Source organism: Coenobita brevimanus, chromosome 78 (genome assembly GCF_032717465.1).
Source record: "Coenobita brevimanus isolate Jiangsu-jjx chromosome 78, ASM3271746v2, whole genome shotgun sequence".
Lineage (NCBI taxonomy): Eukaryota > Metazoa > Arthropoda > Malacostraca > Decapoda > Coenobitidae > Coenobita > Coenobita brevimanus.
The window spans coordinates 33832751-33854526 of NC_137031.1; the positions used below are offsets into that span (position 1 = coordinate 33832751).

The 21776-nt window shown below is 44.3% G+C and overlaps 1 protein-coding gene across 1 annotated transcript in view; it reads left to right on the forward strand.

The window, feature by feature from the left end:
* LOC145408792 (neurotrimin-like) overlaps positions 1-21776 on the forward strand; it is a 204988-nt gene that overhangs the window by 176325 nt on the left and 6887 nt on the right. Inside the window, exons 5-7 of the mRNA XM_080279440.1 lie at positions 1127-1258; positions 16275-16353; positions 18304-18431. Coding sequence (XP_080135566.1) covers positions 1127-1258; positions 16275-16353; positions 18304-18431 — 339 coding nt within the window. The remainder of the gene's footprint in view (positions 1-1126; positions 1259-16274; positions 16354-18303; positions 18432-21776) is intronic.

Below are 21776 nucleotides of genomic sequence, written 5' to 3' on the forward strand. Positions count from 1 at the left end.
ATACACAATCCTCCTCCACTTCATCCTTCTCCTCATCATCATCATCACACTGTACCAGTCCATCTAAAACATATCTTACAATCCATACCCTAACCAAGTATCATCTCTCTTCATTACATCACCCATTCCACATCACCACACTTCACCATCCCCAGTTTCTCTCTCTCTCTCTCTCTCTCTCTCTCTCTCTCTCTCTCTCTCTCTCTCTCTCTCTCTCTCTCTCCATCAACCCCATCATTGTAATTTCCACATTTTCTGCGCCAGTGTTATACCTGTCTCTACCAGTATCATAATAAATTTCATTTTCACTCACTCGATCGTCAGTACTTTTCACCCATACCAGCACCTCTTCCTTACCTGTGGACTACTGCATATGAAATGTTAACTGTTTCGCCATGATATTTATATGAACGATTTCCACAATACAAGAGTACAAAAGACACACAAACAATACTAAGATGCAATAGTAGTAGTAGTAGTAGTAGTAACTGTTGTAGCTTAGGGTTCGACTGTAACGTGAACCCAGTGGACTGAAGGCTGAAGTTGCCATTCTTCGGCAGCCCATCCTCCTCCTTTTCGGGGATAGGGAAGTAGGTGAGGGACGTTTGTGTAACCAGGCAGTTGAGCCGACCAGTTATATCAGTGCCACCTCATGAAGGCGTCCCTCTCTAGCACCATACTAAGATGAAAAAAGGTAGATACATTGCTAAAGGAGAGACGTCGAGACCTTCCTAATACGGCTGAAATACGACCTTGGAATACGACCCTCTTCCCTTTCTATCCCTCCCAGGTATGATCTCGACAGTACACCTTAGATCTTGCCTCCAGGTGTCATGGATCCATCACCGCCATATACACCTGCTCGCCGAGGATCGACACACATACCTACACCTGTCCTTACACATATATACATATACTTATAAATGCACCTATACCTACACCTCCATCTATAATTATACACCATCTATACCTATACCTACATATACACTTACTACACCTTTATCTATACCTACGCCTATATCTGCACCTACACCTATACACCTGCACCCACACCTACACCCATACCTATATCTACACCTACACCTATACCCATAATTGTACTTATATCGTCTGTCTCTGCCCCCAGGTATCATGGATCCGTCACCGCGACATACACCTGCTCACCGTGGGTCGCTACACCTACACCTCCGATCAACGCTTCAGGGCACTGCACGAGGAGGACTCAGACGACTGGATACTCAGGATTAGTTACGTGCAGGTGAGACAGGGGATTGGTTACGTGCAGGTAAAACGAAGGATTAGTTACATGCAGATGAGAAGGGGGATCAGTTATGTGCAGGTGAGACGAGAGATTAGCTACGTGAAGACAAGAAGGGGATTAATTACCTGATTGTGCTGTGCTGTGCTCTGTGTGTGTGTGTGTGTGTGTGTGTGTGTGTGTGTGTGTGTGTGTGTGTGTGTGTGTGTGTGCTAATATGGGTGTATTTACGTAGGCTCAGGTACATCCACATCAATATAATCACGTCAGTATATCATCCACATAGTTACCTGCACGCATATCCACATGACTGTATCAAAACAGGAATATAACTGAGCGAGGATGCTTATGTGTGTATACCCTAATGGTCATACGGTTAAGCCGGGGACGATCATAACAAGCATATCCTCTTTAATATAACCAAATATATTCTCATACACGATCCTGCGACAGTATATCTGGGGAGGATGTTTATATATCTAACGTATATCTAATTAAGTATATCTAGATGAGTATATTCAGTGGCCACAAAAAGAAATAAGAAGATAAACAATAACCCTACCAAAGACAAAAGCAAAAGCAAAAACACAGACACCAACAACGACTACAAGAATATGAAGTACGTCCTGGCGCATATATCCAAAAGGGTATATCAAGGCGAAAATATATCGAACACTGTTTAAATATATTCAGAGAAGCAGTATAGCCTGATGAGGCAGGGTCAACAACGCTAACTATAACAATGACTACAAAAACAACAACAGCAGGAGTAAAGACAAGAACAACAAAGAAAACAGTCACCTCCACCAGCATCGAACAACAATTACAGATGCAACAAAAACATTAATAAAAGCACCAAGGCACCCACCAATATCAAGCATATTCTTTGGTATATATCCAGAAGAGCGCATACAAGCGAGAATATGTGTGAGAGGGGATGTCTGAAGTGAGTATAACCAGGCCAACATATCAAAACGCAACTACACAAAAAAAACAACATCAGCATTAGCACCACCACGATTATCAAATACATCCACGTATGTTTATATTCTGTGGCACATATCTATAAAGGGTATAATCAAAGGAAAACATACCTAAAAGAATATGATACCTGAGTTTCATCAAGACATACATGTTACGTTAGAAAATGAAACACCAACACCACTCCCAATATCAAGTATGTCCAAGTATGTTTATTTCCCGTCGTATAGGGTATATCCACGAGGTTATATGCAAGCGGGGAATATGCCGGTCAGTCCAGGGAAGCTGAAAATCAACATAGAGATCACCCGTAATAACTACACTGCCCCCAACACCCACCTTGCAATCAAACTCTGCAACACGCTCTCTCGCCAACACATCTGGGACATTGCAGAGTGGGGAGACGAGACTTACACACACACACACACACACACACACACACACACACACACACACACACACACACACACACACTCAAATACAAACTTGAACACGAAGTAACAGGGTCAGTGGCGAAGTGTACTGCATAATATGTACAAGTAACAAGCATCTGCACACCGTTATCATGTTCGTATCATCACAAAGCACGTATACACACACACACACACACACACACACACACACACACACACACACACACATAAAGCACAGTCAAATGGTTAGAGATAAAAGCACATATACCACAACTCTTCCCAGGATGAGCAACACCAGCCATTACAACATCACATGCACACAAATTATGATCAAAACAAAGACACACAGGCATCAAAGCATCGTTATATAAACACATAAGTTACCATAATTTCAAACACACACACACACACACACACACACACACACACACACACACACACACCTCATTAGCCCTGTCACCTAACCCGCGTCTGTCGGAACTTCCTACGGGCACATAATCTTCTACACTAATTAAGGAATCATTAACCCTCTGATTGACGCCTCTCTCTCTTGTTAGTCCCTCCCCTCCCTATCTTTCCTCTCTTAACCCCTACCCTCCACCCTCCCTTCATCCATCAACCCATCCCTCTTCCATAACTCTCTCTACCTTTCCTCAACTATCCCCCTCATATATTCCCTACACATTTTTGTTTCCCTCTGCCCCTGCAATTTCCCCATCCTCAACCACATTCACTTCTCCCTATCCTCTTCTATTCCCCCTTCCGTTTCAGCCGATATCCCACTATTCTCTGTCTCTCTCTCTCCCTGTTCTTCCCCGCTCCTCTCAATTCCCTTCAATCTTTCCCCTTCTCCCTTCACTCTTCCATTCTTATCTCCCTAAATCCTTCCCCACCCTCCTCCACCCCTTCACATCGGTCACTCTTCTCCTCTCCTTACTCTTCTTTCTCCCCCCTCCCTTCTCTTTCCCTTCTTAAGAGAAGAGACGCTGATCTAAGACAGCATGGAAGAACTCAGGAGATATACCAAAAGGAAGAAAAATATTATACTAACAACAGTGTTGAGGGACTTCAAATTAGAGGTAACAAAAAGATAAAAACGAGGATAGGAAAGAGGACTTCAAGAAACCTGAGGATGTTGATGCAGACAAAGAAAAAGATGGAATTCTGAAGGCTGACAAAGAACAAACAGTACAATATAAGGGGATATCTGAGGAAGACGTGTTTGGAACAGAGCAAACAGAAGCGAAATGGTTTACTGGGAGGATATACGTGGTCAAGAGAGCAGTGTAGCGATCGAGGTAACCTGTGAAGTGAACAGCTTAACCTTACTACTGAACCCGTGAATTAGTATTTATGTAGACCATCGTAAAATACACGATAGCTTTGAATGTGAATGTGACTGTGAAACGAAGATGCAAACTATATCGCCAATACAGGCAATTTCCTGCTGAACCAGAATCTATTCATTTATTTATTTTATTGTTACTACTAATAGATAATAGTCAACTTGTAAGTCTTGAAGTGAAGAGGTATATGCATAACAACACCAACAAACAACATTAAAAACTCTTCACACATATTCTCGATGTGAGGTCATTCTCTCATCTCACGCCAGTCTCTTAGGCCCAAAATTTCACCAGCCTTGCATATTGCAGAGGGGCAAAGCGTGGTCACAGACAGTGTGCTCATAATGCAGGAAGCCTTCAGAGACCTTGAACAGCTGCGGCGAATAATTAAGTCAAGGTGTCAGGTATGTCATACCTGTCGATGAGGATGCCTGGGTGATATTAGGCAGTCTATAATTTTACTGATATATTAGACTTTGTGAAGGTGTTATGGTATCTGTCGGTGAGGATAGCTGGATGATATTAAGAAGTCTATAATTTTACTGATAAGATAGAATTTGTGTCTATCGGTGAGGAAGCCAAGAAAGTCTATAATTTTACTGATATATTAGAATTTGTGAAGGTGTCACTGTATCTACTGGTCAGGAATACTGGGTGATATTAGAGTCTATAATTCTACTGACAGGATAAAAATACGTGAAGGTGTCATAAAATCATCTGACATCAACTTTTAAAAATATGAGAGCTTTCCGAAGAGAAGGTAAATCTCAATATAAAGACTGAAACAACGCCTTAAAATTCTGAGGAGTGGAGTCAAAAGCCCCAGATGCAAGAATATGCCCGACTGGAAGGCCTCGATTTAGCATGATGACGGAGGAAGACAGATGGGGCGTGCAGTGGCGCGTTTTCTCGGCAGGCAATTTCACAACGCTGGGTACCCCCTTGGAATATGCTTCTGGCAGTGTGAATCTGAATGATATTTTCGTGCAAGGCTGTTTTTAACCATTTTTATCGTGAGCGCAGCGAGGGGGCGCCCACCATCTACTCGCTTGATTTAGTTCTGTTAGTGTCATTTTCTTTTATTTCAGCCTCCGTCAGCTTATTCTTTTTTTTTTTTACCAACACAGAATCTCTTAAGAAATTATTGTTTCCATTAACCCCTTCAGTGCCTAGTCACCGCCTGATTAAGGGAGATTGCAGGTTGTTTACAGGGGTCACTGACTAGAGGTGAGAGGTCACTAAGCAGAAGGGTGAGAGCAAAGGGGTGAGTGGGTGTGAGGGTGAGTGGGCAGCGGTTTAGAGTGGCTGTGTTTGTGGTAGTTGGCGTGTGGCTCTGGTTGGTTGGATGGTGGAAGGGGATCAAAGGTTATGCTCTCTGTGCTGTTCAGGGCGGTGTGCTGTGCTGTGCTGTGCCAATTGGTTACACCGACTGACCTGGCTCTTCCACGCATATAGGGTCTGAAGGGCGGCTTGATTGTCTGGCCTTCCTCTCTGCCTATGCGGTATTTGCTTTTATACATCTATCTATCTGTCTATTTATTTGTCTATCTGTCTGTGTGTGTGTGTGTGTGTGTGTGTGTGTGTGTGTGTGTGTGTGTGTGTGTGTGTGTGTGTGTGTGTGTGTGTGTGTGTGTGTGTGTGTGTGTGTGTGTGTGTGTGTGTGATTACAGATTTCATTATAGGTTTTCACTATTAATCAAGCTTTCCATATTCCTTCAGTTCACCTTCATAAACATTTCGAAAATACGGGATACGCCGCCAAATATGTCAGTGTCACGTCCGACAGGGAAAATCAGAGCCTCGTTTCTCTCTTTCCCCTCACCCTTCTCTCACTCAGGTCTATTCCTCTCCCCTCACTCTCCCCCACACCCTGGTCTCTCTCCCCTCACTCTCCCCCACACCCTGGTCTCTCTCCCCTCACTCTCCCCCACACCCCGGTCCCTCCCTTCTCCAGACCGAACCCACATATCTCATAGTCACGTTCCTCTAGCCCCTTTCCCTCTCTCTCTACTTTCTCTCTCTCTCTCTCTCTCTCTCTCTCTCTCTCCCAGCCTCCACGTCCCTCACACCTACTCATCTGGATCCATACATCTTGAAATCCCCTCTCCTCCTTCCCAATTTCCCATTTCCTCCCAATTCCCCACCCCCTCCCCATACATATCAAATCCCATTTCACCTACTCATCCCCTAATCCCTCCCAGTCCCACAATCCCAAAACCATTCTCTTGTACCCATAAATCTCAAGGTACACCTCCACCTTCACGGGTAAAGTAATAGAGGTGTTCGAATGTATAAGACAGATACAAGGGACAGACGGTGGAACAGATGACAGTAGTAGTGGTGGTAGTAGCAGCAGTAGTAGTAGTAGGGTAGTAGGGTTAGAAGGGTGGTAGAATACAGTGCACAGACGGTGAAACAGATTTGGTTGTAGACAGTAATGTAGTGCAGATTCGCGTAAGATGGCACAAATACACGGCCTAGCTAGTGAAACAATATAAAGCTAGTAGACAGTGGTATGGTGTTGAGTAGGAGGAGGGAAGGACAGATGTGAGATGGAGACAGTGAATCAGAAGACAGAGGTATGATGCAGTTTCGAGTAACATATAACAGATACATGCCCTAGACAGTGAAACAGAAGACAGAGGTAGTAGACAAAGTAGTGCTAAACTGGCGAAGAAAATCCCAAAACGGAAAGTGCTACAAGGTCAAAAGCAGCACAGCATAAGCTGTAATAAATCCTGCAGAAATCTTTAAAACACTGCAAAGAACATGGATAAAATTGGTAATGTTAATAAAAAAAAAAAATACGGCGCTAGATGGTCGTAAATATATCTAGATCCGGCGCTAAAAACACTAGTTATTTTGAGGTAAGACAGAAACAAGACACGGACGGTGAATTTGAAGACAGTGATATGGTGTAGGTCAGGAAGGTAGGACATTACAAAACACAGACGGTAAAACAAAATACATGGTAGCAGTGAAAAGGATAAATCACATATGAGTTAGGAGCAGAGCACGGCATATACAAGGTCAAGACGGTGAAACAGAAGACAGCTGGAGTGGACAGTGGTTAGCGTTAGAATTATACCCTTTCACCTTGCTCTCTCCCGCCCTCCAGTCCCACCTTGTCATCATCCTTACTTCCCCTGCTCTCCCCCAACCCCCAGTCCTCCCTTCCTTCCTTCTGCTTTCTCCCACCTTCAAGTCCTTCCATCTCCCCCTGCTCTCTCCCAGCCCCCCAGTCCTTCCTTCTTCTCCTACTCTCTCCCAGCCTCCACGCCTTCCTCCTCCCCTTCCTATCTCAACCCCACACCCTGTCCCTCTTCCTTAACTACGCCCACGCCCATATATCTCATCACGCCTGCCTCCCTTCATCCCTTACCCTGGGAGAACCACGTCCCATCTGCCTGGCGTCCATTTATTCCCCAACAACCCTCGTGATGGATGGACGCCCCGCTGAGGAGATAAATGAAGGGGAAGCCAGCAGATACACGGAAGCGGGGCGATAATGGCAAAAAATGTCGGCGCAGCTTCAGTTATCAGTTATCCATAGGGAATTTATAATGAGGTTGGCTTGTGTTACGTTCGTCCATCACTTATTTCTCCTTATTCATTTCATTCTTTCCTTAGATAAATGGAGAGGAACTACACAGATAAATGGATGCGCTGTGTTAATGGCAAAAAAATCTGTGCAAATCGAGTCATCAGTTATCCATAGGGAAATTTTAGTGAAGTTTGGCATAGATTTCTCCATAATGCATTTTCTTTATTTTTTTCTTTAATCCTTGAGATAAATGAAGAGGAGCCACAAAGATTCACGGAGGGGGTGATATAATGGCAGAAATATTGATACAGTCTGAGTTACATGTTCTCTCTAGGGAATATGTGGTGAATCTTGGCTGTGATAGGTTTGCCCACAATGTTCATTATTATTATTATTGTTATTATTATTATTATTATTATTATCATTATTATTATTACCATATTTTTATTTGTATTTTTATTATTATAATTATTATTATTCTTATTATTATTATTATTATTAACACTGTTTTCTTCTTTAATCAACTGCGTAAACATAGGGAAGCTCCTCGAAACACACAGAAGCTGTGTAACAATGGCATAAATTTTGAAATAAGAATCGAATTATTGCACTTTCTTCTACCATCTACCTGGTTATTTAATCCGGCAGCCGCCCAGTAGTGAAGGGGTTAATGGAGGCTATTATCTACCCCCTCCAGTAAGAAAGAGAGAGAGAGAGAGAGAGAGAGAGAGAGAGAAATGGATAACATCATCGGTGGATACTACGAAATGAAGGGGTTAAATTTTCTTTGTCACATTTATTTCTTTGTTAACTTATTCCAAGGAAGGATTTTTACTTGTTCGTTTTACCTTCAGACGATTTTACTCTCCTTAAGACATGGTTTTCGAACTCAAGGGGTTAGAAAGTCTTTAATAACTCCTAATTACTCCGTCTGTTATAAAGATGCCTTCAAAGTTTAATTTATTTGTCTAAAGGCGCGAAAAATAAACCATAAAGGACGGCAGTGGGTTGAAGAAATTAATGCTTTACAATCCTGTGAAAAAAAAAAATGGAAGCGAGGTAATAACAGTGAGATGTCGGTAAATAAGCACACACACACACACACACACACACACACACACACACACACACACACACACACACACACATGACGGGTTAAGCGTCTCTGTGCCCGGGTCATCCATAATAGTTTTATTTTTGTATCCGGATCATCCCCGTAGCCAAACTTGATCCGTCACGCCCCCTTCCTCTCCCCTTCTCCTCTTCTTCCCATCCCCTTCCTCTCTCCTTCCCCCTCCCTTTCCTCTCTCCTTCCCCCTCCCTTTCCCCTCTCCTCCCCCTACTTCCTTTTATTTTTATCTCTTCACGTTTTCTCGTTTCCTCAATTCCTCCTCACATTTCCCGTCCCTTCTCTTCTCCCACCCTTTCCCTTATTCTCCATCTTCCCTCCTCCTTTACCCACCCCCCTCCTGCCATCTTCTCCCATCCTTTCCTCTACTCCCATCTCTTCCCATTTTCTCACCGTCCCTTCTCCCCCAACTCCCTTTTTCTATTGCTCCCCACTCCCTCTGCCTGCCTTCATCTCTCATTCCCCCTCCTCACTCCTCTTCCCACATCCAACTTCACCCTCCCCTCATCCCCCTTCCACCTCTCCTCCCTACTCCTCCCTCACCCTCCCCTCATCCCCCTTCCACCTCTCCTCCCTAATCCTCCCTCACCCTCCCCTCATCCCCCTTATTCCCCCTCCCCTCACATCACCCCTCCACATGTCCTAAGCCACCCGACTTAATTTCACTCAGACCTGGCGTTTTGTAACTAAAATTTTCGTTTCTCTGACTATCACTTTAATCCCTCAGGTGTCACGATACCTTTTATACCTCAGTCTTCCTACAAATTTTTACTCGCCTTCAGAGATGCGTTTGGTACTGAAGAAGCTAAAAAATAATAATAATAATAAAGAAAAAACTACTAAAAGAAACTCGATTAATCCCTTCAGCACGATGGTAGTTTTTATTTATTTTTCACCGCCAGACGATTTTGATTTTTTTTTAAACCTAGAAGAGATTGCTGATCATGAGAAGGCTAAAAACAGTCTCCATTTACCCCCTCATGACCTGAACAACTCTATTATTCTCTTCTATGTAAAGCCAGACGACTATATTGAAGTGAGAGCGAGCAGGACCCTAAGTGTATCAATATTGTCACTATTAACCCTCTCATGGTCGGGACAACTCTTAATCTTCTATTCCAGCTAACTCCAGACCATTTTATTCAGGTGACTGACCCGTATTCTCGTCGGGTAAGGAAGCTCCCTAACACCTTTTCAATAGCTCCTTATTTTTGGATACGAGTGGTGTGTATCCCTTTGTACGTCAGTTATGCAGAGTATGGCGATACTGGAAGGATTTACTCAACACAGAAGAGGACGGTAAGGTGTAATAAGCAAAATGAATCGCTTAGGAGGAGGTGTTAGGGAGCTTCCTTACCTGATGAAAGTACAGGCCAGTGAGGTAGCCTATAGGAGCCTGAGAGTGTTAACCCCATAATTACCAATACTTCTTGTTTATATTTCTTTTACTACCCCTCAAGGATTTCATGACTTCCTTATCATACAGTGACGTCATTTTTTTTTACTTCCTTCTCGCTGGTGCCAGACGATTTTACTGAGCTCAGAATAACCTCCCTTGCAGAGAAAAAGTGACGTTTATATCTAACCCCTCCAGTTCGAGAAGCCTATCATGAGCTGCGCTGAGTCAAGAAATAGCAAGGATAATGTCAAAGTGCGTCCTCGATATGAAAGGGTTAAAAACAGACGTCTAGTAGTGATGGGGCTAATTAAGGTGCTATTAAGTTTTCCTAAGCGCCTCCTTCACTCACGGCCCATTTACTCCAAAGTCATAATTAGACTGTCATTAGCACACTACCACTCACTCATTAGTCAAAGCAGTAATTAACAGCTAATTGTATCAAACGGCTGGAAAAACCTTACATAATTTTTCAGGTCAGTCTTTCCTTACGCAATATTATGCTACCCGTTTCACATAAGTCTTCATAAAGATATAAAAACAAAGATCAAGAAAGGTTTGCAAGAATAACCCAAGAGAGGCGTTAATGTTGTAAAGGGATTATTGAACGTGTTCCCGCCTCCCAAAGTAATTAAAATCCTTAGACTAGCAAGACTGAAGTATCTAAGACGTCATCGAACTGAAAACGTTAATGAATCCACAACTACTGACAACTGATCTTCCCTCTTTTCTTTTTGCTTTTTTTTTTGTGGGGGGGGGGGGCATAGATCAATGTCATCAATGTCGTTTGCTTCAGCTTCAAGACTAAAATTTCAAGGTTCATGGGAAGAAAAGCAAGAGAAACAGGATTTTTTTTTTTTTTTTTAAGCCGATAGAACATAATGTGAGTTACATTTTTGGCTCACCTTTTATTTACGGAACGAAATAATAGTGTTTGCCCAGCCCCAGCTCCTACCTCCGCCTAAAAGGAAGGGGAAGGCAAAAGAAAGATGTGTTATTGTAAGTACGAAGCTTCACTATACTGCACGAGTAACAGTGTCAAGACGCAGTGGCATAGTAGATGAACATTTAACCCAGACGGTGTGTAGGAGTGCCCGCCTCTGAGACCCCGCATGAAACCCAGGATAATCATCAATTAGGCGGAAGGTGGTGCAGGTGTGGGTTATCGCCGAACCAATTCCACCCCACATTCTATATATCTCACCAACTTGGATATATGTCGCGAAGAGTTTCGAGGATACTTGTTGTTAAATGTGCTTTAGATATTCCTTCCTTGTGTCACGCATCTTCTTCTCGACACTCGTTAATTTGGCGTAAGATGTTAGTTTTCTTAGTCACTGCCTTTCATACATACACCTTCTTTTTTGGATAATCGACATTAATTATACTCCTGATATTACTCTTCATAATTGGTGGCTCTCACTCCTCACCCTTAATCTCTCTTTATAAACACTCGCATTTCTCCTTGTTAATTGTGTTATTACTGTCCTTATTTACTGTGTCTCACCCCTCATCTACCAACTCTCCCTTCATAAACACTCACATCTATTCCTGTTATTTATACCGTTGATATTACTCTCCTTATTTACTATCTCTCACTCCTCTCCCTCCATCTCCTTCCATAACCACTCACATCTCTTCCTTGTTTATATCCATACTTCAGTCTCACCCAGCCTCATCCCTTTACGCCTTTCATACCGGTATTCTCTTTCTCTCTCTTTCATCTTACATCCCACATCACCTCACACCCTCTTCTTCCTATCCAGTCATCTCTCTTTCTCCTGATATCCTATCCACTATACTTTCACACCTTCATTCTTCTTACACCCGCCTATCCTCCTGCTTTCCCAGCATCCTACGTCCCACCTCCCCGCCCCATCAACTCTTCCCTTCCCCCTCACTCACTCATACTTTCCTAATAACATACTTCCTAACTTCTCACATCCTAAACAACACCCGTCACTCACAATACCTTATACCAGGAACACCCGTCACTCACAACACCTTATACTCATACCCAAGAGCCTCTAGCACCGTCAAACATACACTAGCACCCCCATTCACTCATATCACCAAAGCCTCACTCATACCACCACAACACACTTCACCCTCACAAATACACCCTCACCATGACAGATCAACCTCATCTTCAACTCGCATCACCAAACCCTGACTCATCACCACATCACACACTTCACTCTTACTCACCCTCACCCTAATCTTCCACTCCCATCACCAAACCCTGACTCATCGCCAAATCACACACCTCACCCTCATCTTCCACTAGCATCAAGAAACACCACCTCACACACTGTCAAATCTCATCCTCTCACATCTCACCCTCACATATCCTCCCACACCTCACCCTCACAGCTCACCCTCATCTCCCGCCACAACACCATCTCGTAGGAAGTATCACTCGACCAGGATTATTGAAGGGGAGAGTTGGTTCTTTATGAGCGTTCTTGGGGTGAGCTTGATGATGCGAAAGTTATGATGAATCGAAGCCCCGAGACGTTTTATTTAATATTGGACGAGACGCGGAGAGATGGAGGCGGAGGAGGAGGAAGGAGATGAAGATGAGGAGTGGTGAGAAGGATTACTGAATGAAAGAGAATAGAAGGAAGGAGTGAAAGAATAAGGATTGAAACCTCGAGCCGTTTTCTTAATATCGGAGGACACGCGGAGATACGGAGGAGGAAGAGGAGGAAAATGAAGAAGAGGATGAGTACTGAGGAGGATTATGGAGTAGAGGAAGAAGAGGGCTACAATGAAACTAGAGGAGAAAGAAGGTGCGAAACATGAACTCCACACCCGTTTTATTTAATAATGGAGAAGAAGGAGTGAGATGCATAACGAAGGAGGAGAACAAGAGGATAAGTACCAAGAAGGATTTGGGACGAGGAAGAGTATAGACATTAAATGCAACGAATGCTGTGAAACAGAAAGAGAAGATCTGTGAGGTACTATGAACACTAGGAGGGGAGGAGAGCAACGAAAACGAATGTAATGTATATAAAATGACGATGACTTACTGCATACAGAATCGATCGGAAGAAAGGACAAGAGGAATAGAGATGGAGCAGGAAGGAGATGAAAATGATACGTATCGAGAAGGAAACGGAAAAGGAAATATACATCTACGGAAAGAAAAATGTAGCCAATGAAGGAGAACCGAAGAAGAACTGGGGGAAGGAAGGAACACACTAAAAGCGAGAATTCTTTTCTTCGACGGAAAATTTTTCTGACGGAAAATTCTCTTCCGACGGAAAAAATTTTCGACAGAAAATTTTTTTCCTGACGGAAAACTTTTCTCGACAGAAATATTTTTTCGACGGAAATTTTTTTTAGATGGAAAATCTTTTCCCGTTGGAAAAGTTTTTCCCGACGAAAAAATTATTCGACAGAAAAATTTTTTTGATTTTTTTTTTTCCCCCCGACGGAAAATTATCGTCCGGCGGAAATGTATTTTTCTGACGGAATCTTTTCCGACAATTTTTTTCCGACAAAGTTTTTTTCCGATCGAAAATTCTTCCGACACAAAGTTTTTTTTTTCGACCGAAAACTTTTCCGACAAATTTTTTTTCGCGACAGAAAATTATTTCCCGGCGGGAAATTTTTCCCGACAGCAAAAATAATTCCCAAGGAATTTTTTCCGACAGCGAAACTTTTTCCGACGGAAATTTTATCCGACGGAAAATTTTCTCCCGACGGAAATTTTTTTCGACGGAAAATTCTTTCCCGACGGGAAATTTTTTCTATCTATCTATCTATCTATAGCCCGACGCCCTAATCCCGCAAAGGGTGGCCGCAGACAAAACGCCTCCAAGTCACTCTGTCACCCACCATTTGACTCCCCTCCCCCCAACTCACCCCCCCCTCCCTCATATACCTCTCAACTCCATCCCTCCACCTCATCCTCGGTCTACCCCTCCCTCTCCCTCCCTCCACCTCACCTACATACACCCTCTTAGTCAGTCTTTCATTCTCCATCCTCTCCACATGTCCAAACCACCTCAGTGTATTTCTCCTAATCTTTTCAACCACATCCACATCTACCCCACAACGTTCCTTCACTTCTTCATTCGTCAACCTGTCCCTCCATGTCACTCCACATGCTCCTCTCAAGTAACTCATTTCCACTGCTCTCACTCTTGACTTGTTCCCCTCTTGCAAGGTCCACGCCTCGCTTCCATACGTCAGGGTAGGGATCACAATACCATCATGCAGTGACTTCTTAACTTCCATACTCACCTCCCTATTTCTCATCACTGCTTTCAGTGTGCCAACAACCTTCCTTCCCTGCTGTACCCTTTCACGTACTTCATCCCCCGACGGAAAAAGCGGAAAATTTTAAAAGGGAAAAATTTTTTCGGACAAAAATTTTTTTTCGGCTGAAAATTTTTTCCCAAGGAAAGTCTCTCGACGGAAAAAAAAATTTCGACAGATAATTTTCTTCCGACGGAAAAATTTTTACGGCAGAATTTTTTCCGACGGAAAACTTTGTTCAGACGAAGTTTTTTCCGACGGAAAAATTTTTATGGCGGAAAATTTTTTCCGACAGAAAATTCTTTCCCGATGGGAAATTTTTCTCTGAAGGAAAAATGATTTCCGACAAAATTTTTTTCCGATGGAAAATTTTTTTTCCGGCGGAAATTATTTCCGACGGGAAAATTGTTCTCCATAGTTATTCCTTCTTCCCTGTTTGCTGAACTGTTACGATTTTTTTCTTTTTCTCATATCCTCTAGACCATTCACAAAAGCATTATATTATTTTGCTTTTCTATTTCATACATCACAATTTTTTCTTAAGTCCAACTTTTTATTTTTTTTCCTTTTACCCCATAAATATTACAAATGATTTCGATTATTCACGAAATGATTCTTTTATTTTCTTATACATTACACATTTCTGTAGATAATTCATGGGCAGTTTTTTCAGTCTTCCGTAGTTTGTGCCAAGTTTCCTGGTAAAAACCCCTCACTCCCTCATCCCCAATGACAATATATAACCTAATTCCACCCCTCTTCATCCCTTGCTCTGGGTATGGCCTCTCCCCCTCATCTCCCTCACCCCACAACTCTGCGTATGACCAAGCCCCACCCTATCCCTTACTCAGGATATGCCCCTTCCCCCCACCTCTCTCACCCCACAACACTGAATATTCCCCCACCTACCTCATCCCCCAACCTTCGATACACCCTCACCCCCTTCCTGTACCCCCATCACCCCCTCACTCCTCCCTCACCCCTCTTCACCCCCATCTGACACATCTTTTAATAAGCTTTCATTCCACCTCCTTTATCCTTACCTTTTTTGTGTATATGCTCCACTTCACCATCCCTTGGTTATCCCTTTCCATCCCGTCCCTCGCCTTATCCTCTGGCATCCCTCCCTCCCTCCACTTCCCTATCCCTTTGTAATCCTTCTCCCTACCCCCTCTCAGCTCTCACTAATCCAAGGTAATCCCCTTTCCTTTATCCCTCTCCACAGTCCCCCTCCTTTACCCCTCCTCTACTGTCCTCCTCTACCTCTTCTTCCCTCTCCCTTACCCCCTCCTCTGCCCCTTTTCCTTCCCCTCTCTTATTCCCCTCTCAATACCCATCCCCCTTCCATTACCCCTCCCCCAGTCCCCTCTCCCCTCTCAAACTCCCCTCACCAGCCTCGCTCCCCTCCTCTACTCCCTCTCCACTCACCTCAGGTCTGTAATTCTCATGGTCTTGCACTTCAGCCACCCCCCCTCTTTATTTTCCAGCCCCATCACGCCCCTTGCACTTCGCCCCTTACACTCCCATCCCTACCCCACCCTCCTTTCCCCATATTCCCCACCTTCTTGACCATACACAGCACTTACCTATCCTGAACAGTTCCAGCACTTACCTTACCCGTACCCCATTTCATCCCCTTGCCCCCCAAAATAAGTTCTAGCTCCAGTTATTTCCCTCAAGATTCCATGGCCCTCGTCGCCCTAGCCCCGATGAGACTCCTGTCCCATATAGTTCGAACCTAATGAAGCTTCCTATTCGAAGCCTCATTAAGCTCCTGCCTCGAAAAATCCCAGTCCCTCAACACCCCCTTCCCCTAAAAGTCCCATGACCCAAGTAGCCCCATCCTTATTAAGCCCCTTGATCTCCCAGCCCATAACCCAGCCCCCCTGCCCCGTCTAGCCCCATTACTCCACTAATCCCCGTGCCCCGTCATTGCAGCCCCGAGACACCGGTATGTACGAGTGTCAAGTGTCAACCACGCCGCCCATATCACACTTCATCCAGCTCAAGGTCGTCAGTAAGTCACACTATATATTTCTCTGTTTACCTTACTTTCCGTTCTCTGTAGTGCCACTCCTCTCCCTCTCTTGTTTGTTGTTTGTCCTGTTACTACTTCTCTCTCTCTCTCTCTCTCCTGTTTCTACCAGCTTCCTCCCTCTCTGTTTGTGCATCTCCTTCTGTTTGCAGCCTCCTGGGCCTCCACCACGCCGCCCATCTCACACCTCATCCAGCTCAGCGTCTACACACCTGTTTGTTTGCCCTTAGCCCTTCTCTGTTTGTGTCGCCTTCCTCCCTCTGTCTGTTTGTGTCACCCGTTGTTTGTTTCCCCCGCCCTCACGTGTTTGTAAATCCCTTAAATCCCCTTGGGTTGTTTGTAGTTTATATTCTTTTTCATTTTATATCTCTCTTCATTTGTGTCACTTTTTGTTTGTTTATCCTCCTTCTTCTCTCTGTTTGTTTGTTTATCCTCCTCCCTCTGTTTGCTTACCCACTCCCCTCTTCCTTTCCACCCCTCTTTGTCAGTTTGCACCTCTTTTTGTTACCCCCCCTCCTCCTCTGTTTGCCTCACTTTCTCCCTCTCTGTTTGCTTATCCTCCTCCCTCTGTTTGTTTCCTTGTTTACTACCCCCTCCCTCTGTTTCCCCTTCGCCCTTCCTTTGTTTACCTTCTCCCCTTCTGTGTACCTCTCCGTTTCATTGTTTAAGTACCTGCCACAGTGTGCTTGTTTACTTACACCATCACTCTGTTGTTGTGACTCTCTCTCTCTCTCTCTCTCTCTCTCTCTACCATGTTCAAGAAAGGTGTCTAATCCTCTTTAACGCCACTTCTATACTCTTAACATCCTCTATAATCCTTTTAACCACTCTTTCCCACTCCTTTGGAAACCTTATAATTCTCCTACACAGCTCTAAAATGTTCTAAAAGGTCCTGATTTCTTGTATAACCCTCTGTAATCCCCCTTTAAAAATTCTATAACACTTATAATCCCCTTTCATCGCCTCAGACAGCTTTAGAACTATACTACAATGCTCTATAATGTTCTATGATCGCTCTACCTTCCCTGAGTCTCATCTCCACCCACAGAGCCCAGTAAGACTCTAGTATCTAACCCTCTATAATGTTCTATAACTTAACTCCCCTGCAATGCTTTAAATGCTCTATAATCCCTCTATAATTGCTCCTAACCCCTCTAACTCCTCTAAATACTCTCTCAAATGCCCTAAATCCTCTCTATAATTTTCCATAACCCTTCTTACTACCCAAAAAGGTTTCAAATCCTCTATATCCCCTCTCTAATGCTCTGTAACTCTTCTAACTCCCCTAAAATGCTCTTTCACCTCTGTAAGTCCCCTAAAATGCTCTCTAACCTCTCTAACTTCCCTAAAATGGCTTCTAACCCCTCTAACTGCCCTAAAATGCTCTCTAACCTCTCTAACTGCCATAACTGCTCTCTAACCTCTCTGACTCCCATAAAATGCTCTCTAACCTCTCTGACTCCCTTAAAATGCTCTCTAACCTCTCTGACTCTCCTAAAATGCTCTCTAACCTAACTCCCCTAAAATGCTCTCTAACCTCTTTAACTCCCCTAAAATGCTCTCTAACTCCCCTAAAATCCTCTCTAACCTAACTCCCCAAAATATTCTCTAACCTCTCTAACTCTCCTAAAATGCTTTCTAACCAATCTAACTCCCCTAAAATGCTCTCTAATCTCTCAAACTCCCCTAAAATGCTCTCTAACCTCTCTAACTCCCCTAAAATGCTCTCTGACTCCTCTAATATGGTCTCTAACCTCTCTAACTCCCATAAAATGCTTTCTAGCCTCACTAACTCCCTAAAATGCTCTCTAACCTCTCCAACTCCCTTTAAATGCTCACTAACCTCTCTAACTCCCCTAAAAATGTTCTCTAACCTCTATAACTTCCCTTAAATGCTCTCTACCCTCTATAACCTCCCCTCTCTCCCCACAGAACCCCACACCAGCATCCTAGGGGGCCCGGACATGTATCTCAACAGGGGTTCAACGATAAACCTCACGTGTGTGGTGGAGTTCAGCCCGGAGCCACCTGATTACGTCTACTGGAACCACAACAATCAGGTGAGAGGAGAAAACGAGAGAAAAGAGAAGAAGTGAGGAGAGAAAGAGAGGGGAGAGAAAAGAGAGAAAAAGAGGGGGAGGGAGAGTGAAAAGTTCAGTTCACAGCCACCTCATTATGTCTCCTGGAACCACAACAATCAGATGAGGGAGGAGAGAAAAAGAGAGAAAAGAGAGGAACTGAGGAGAGAAAAGAGAGGAAGAGAGGAGAGAAAAGTGAGGAAGAGAGGAGAGAAAAGAGAGGAAGAGATGGGAGAAAGAGGGAGGGGGGGAGACGCAGAAGGTGGAGGGAGAGTGGAGAGTTCACTTCACAGACACCTAATTCTGTCTACTTGAACCACGAGAAACTGGTGAAGAAGGAAAAGGAGGAAAGGAATGGAAGGAGAGAAGCTAAAGGAAGGGATATAGAGAGGAGAAAGAGAGGGGAGAGAGAAGGAGGGAGAGGAAGCGAGATGGAGAGAGTGAAGAGAGTTAAGTTGGGAGCCGCCTAATAATGTTTACTTGAACACAACCATCAAGGGAGATAGGGAGAGAGGAAGGGAAGAAGGGAGGAGAGAGAGAAAAGAGATGTATGAATGAGGGAAGGAGGATGACAAAGAGAGGGAGGGGGAGAGAGAAAGTGGGGGAGGGAAAGGGAGGAGAGAGAAGAAAGATGCATGGGAGAAAGGAAGAGGAATAAAGAGAGGGAGAGGGATAGAGAGAGAGGGAGAAGGAGGGAGAATGAAGGGAAGGGTTCGGTCCAGAGCCGGATGATCATGTCTACTGGAACAACAACCAGATGAGAGAGGGAGGAGGGGGAGGAAAGGGAGGGTCTGTGAAAGGGAGAGGTAAGAGGAGAGACAGAGCGAGGGGGAAGAGAAGAGTTAGAGAAAGGGAGAAGGAGATAGGCATGGGAGAGAGGGAAGGGAAAGGGGATTGGGAGGGGGAAGGGATGGGGAAGGGGGAAGGAGAAGGGGAATGGTAAGTGGAGGAGGAAGAAGAGTGGTAAGGAGAGGAAGAAGGAAGAGGAAGAGCATGAAGAAGAAAGGGAGAAGAGAGGAAAGAGAAGGAGAGTGAAGGAGAGGAGAAAAGACAGAAGGGAAGAAAGACAAGGGAACGTGGGAGGCGAGAGAGATGGGAAGACAAGGAGGAGGAAGAATGGGGAAAGAGGAAAAACGAGAGAGAGAGGGGGGAGGGAGGGGGGGGAATGGAGGGGAAAGGGTCCAGTCTGAAACCTGCAGAGTTCGTCTACGTAAATCAAAACAACCAGGTCAGATTGGGGAAGTCAGGGGAGGGGGAAGAGTAGAGGGGAACGGGAGGGGTAGAGGGGAGGGTGGAGGGGACAGGCGCAAGGGGAAGATGTAAAGGGGATGGTGGAGGGGACAAGAGAGAGGGGTAGAGGTAGAGGGGAGGGTGGAGGGCGAGAGAGAGAAGGGGAGGGGAACGAGGTGAGAGGGAGGAGCGGGAGAAGGAGGGGGAATAGAGGATAGAGGGGAGAGAACGAGGGCAGCAGTAAAAGGAGAGGAGAGGAGGGACGGTGAGGGAATGGGAGAGGAGAAAGAGAGGAGTAGAGAGAAAGAGAGGAAAGGCTGGGGGTAGGAGGAGAATAGAGGACAGGAAAGGAACGAATGGGGATAGAAATGAGAGAAAGGGGAAAGGAGAGGGAGAGGTAAAGAGAGAGGAAGAGGAAAAGAGAGAGGGAAAGGGAAAGAGACCATGGAAGGGGGAGTGGGGAGATACAAACAACATAAGTGGAGCTGAGGAGATGGGGGGAGAAAGTGTAAAGGGGGAGAGGGAGAGGGAAATGCGCGGGGTGTGGGAAGTAACATGGGGATGTGAGGCGTGTTAGGGAAGGAAGGAGAGGAAGAGAGAGTGGAGGAGTGCTAGGGAAGGAGGGGGAGAGGGGAGAGAGAAGAGAAAGGAACGTGGGAAGAGAAAGGGTGCAAAAGGGAGAAGGTTAAGAGTGGCAGAATGAATGGCAGGGAAGAGAACTGGGAAGGAGAAGGAAAGGTAATTAAAGATGGAGGGAATGGGAAGAGGATAAGAATGATGGGAAGAGAAGGAGAGTGAGTGATGTGGACAGAGTGTGGGTGAAGGTGAAATTGAGGAGGTGAGGGTCTTAAATACAGCCCTCATTAACGCGTTCACTTCTAAGGGGCTGGTGGTAGCTGGTAGCGAACATCATCCACTCACTGATGTAGTGCTACCTCCTTCTTCCTTCACCTTTATCATTCTTTTTCTGTCTGCTTTCCCTGTTTTCAATTTTCTCCCAACCTTTCTTCTTTCCACTTCTGGTGACTCTACACTGCATGAGAAGTCTAATGGTTTCCTGTAACCCAGGAATCCATTAGCAATACTGAATGGTAACCATATAACCAAATTATGGAGTACGGTGGAGCCCACTATGCCCCTGTTAATTGGGTGGAGATGCACCAATGCGGCGTTCATCCAGGAACCCAACTTCAGACTTCCCCGCACCTATGGTTAACGCTGTTTGCCGTAAGGAAACATCAGTACACTGCACGGACGGCCCTGCAGGGGCGATTGCTTGCCTGCTGTAGATGGGTCTGCTTAGCCAGACACTCTGGGTTACTGAAGAACAACTACTAAGGGACTGGTGAGGTTAGCACATAAATGTGACTACTACTCATTTCATTCATGTTATTTAACTTAACACCACACTTTTTGTTCACTTTTTAAGGAAACGCTTTGCCACTATTATTTCCTTAACAGAAAATTTTGCTTAGTCGTCTGAAATGCAGAAAGTTAAAAGAGGTTCCAAATCAACCTTTCCTCTGCTGTGGTCACACGTTGGCATTTTATCAAAGCAAACGCCACATTTCTTATTTCCAGATATTTAGCTGTTTATTTGTTCGCTCTGGCTATCTACCATTTCTTTTCATTCAGCTTAGGAGAGACGTACTGAACTGCAAGATTTGGGAAGATAACAAGCCTTTTCTTAGCTGAATAAAGCAGTATCAAAGGACCAAGAATAAATCAATACGTGACAGGAATGCAGGGGTTAATGAAGGCCATATCCGTTTCCAAAAATCTAATCCTAAGGTGAAGAAAATCGTCTGGAGATAGCAAGAATAAAATAAGAGAGAGAGAGAGAGAGAGAGAGAGAGAGAGAGAGAGAGAGAGAGAGAGAGAGAGAGAGATAGGTACCTATTTTTTATCTTTTTCTTTCTTTAACTCAATCACAATTTTTTAAAGGAATATATGGATGATGTGTTTTTCATCTTTTTTCCTGTTTCATTTTCCTTCTTAATCCCATCTCCATCTCCTTAACCTGTGTTTTCAATTTTTTTTTTTTTACTTAGTTCCTCCTTCCTTCTCCTTCTTACCCCTTCTCCATCTCCTCGTTCT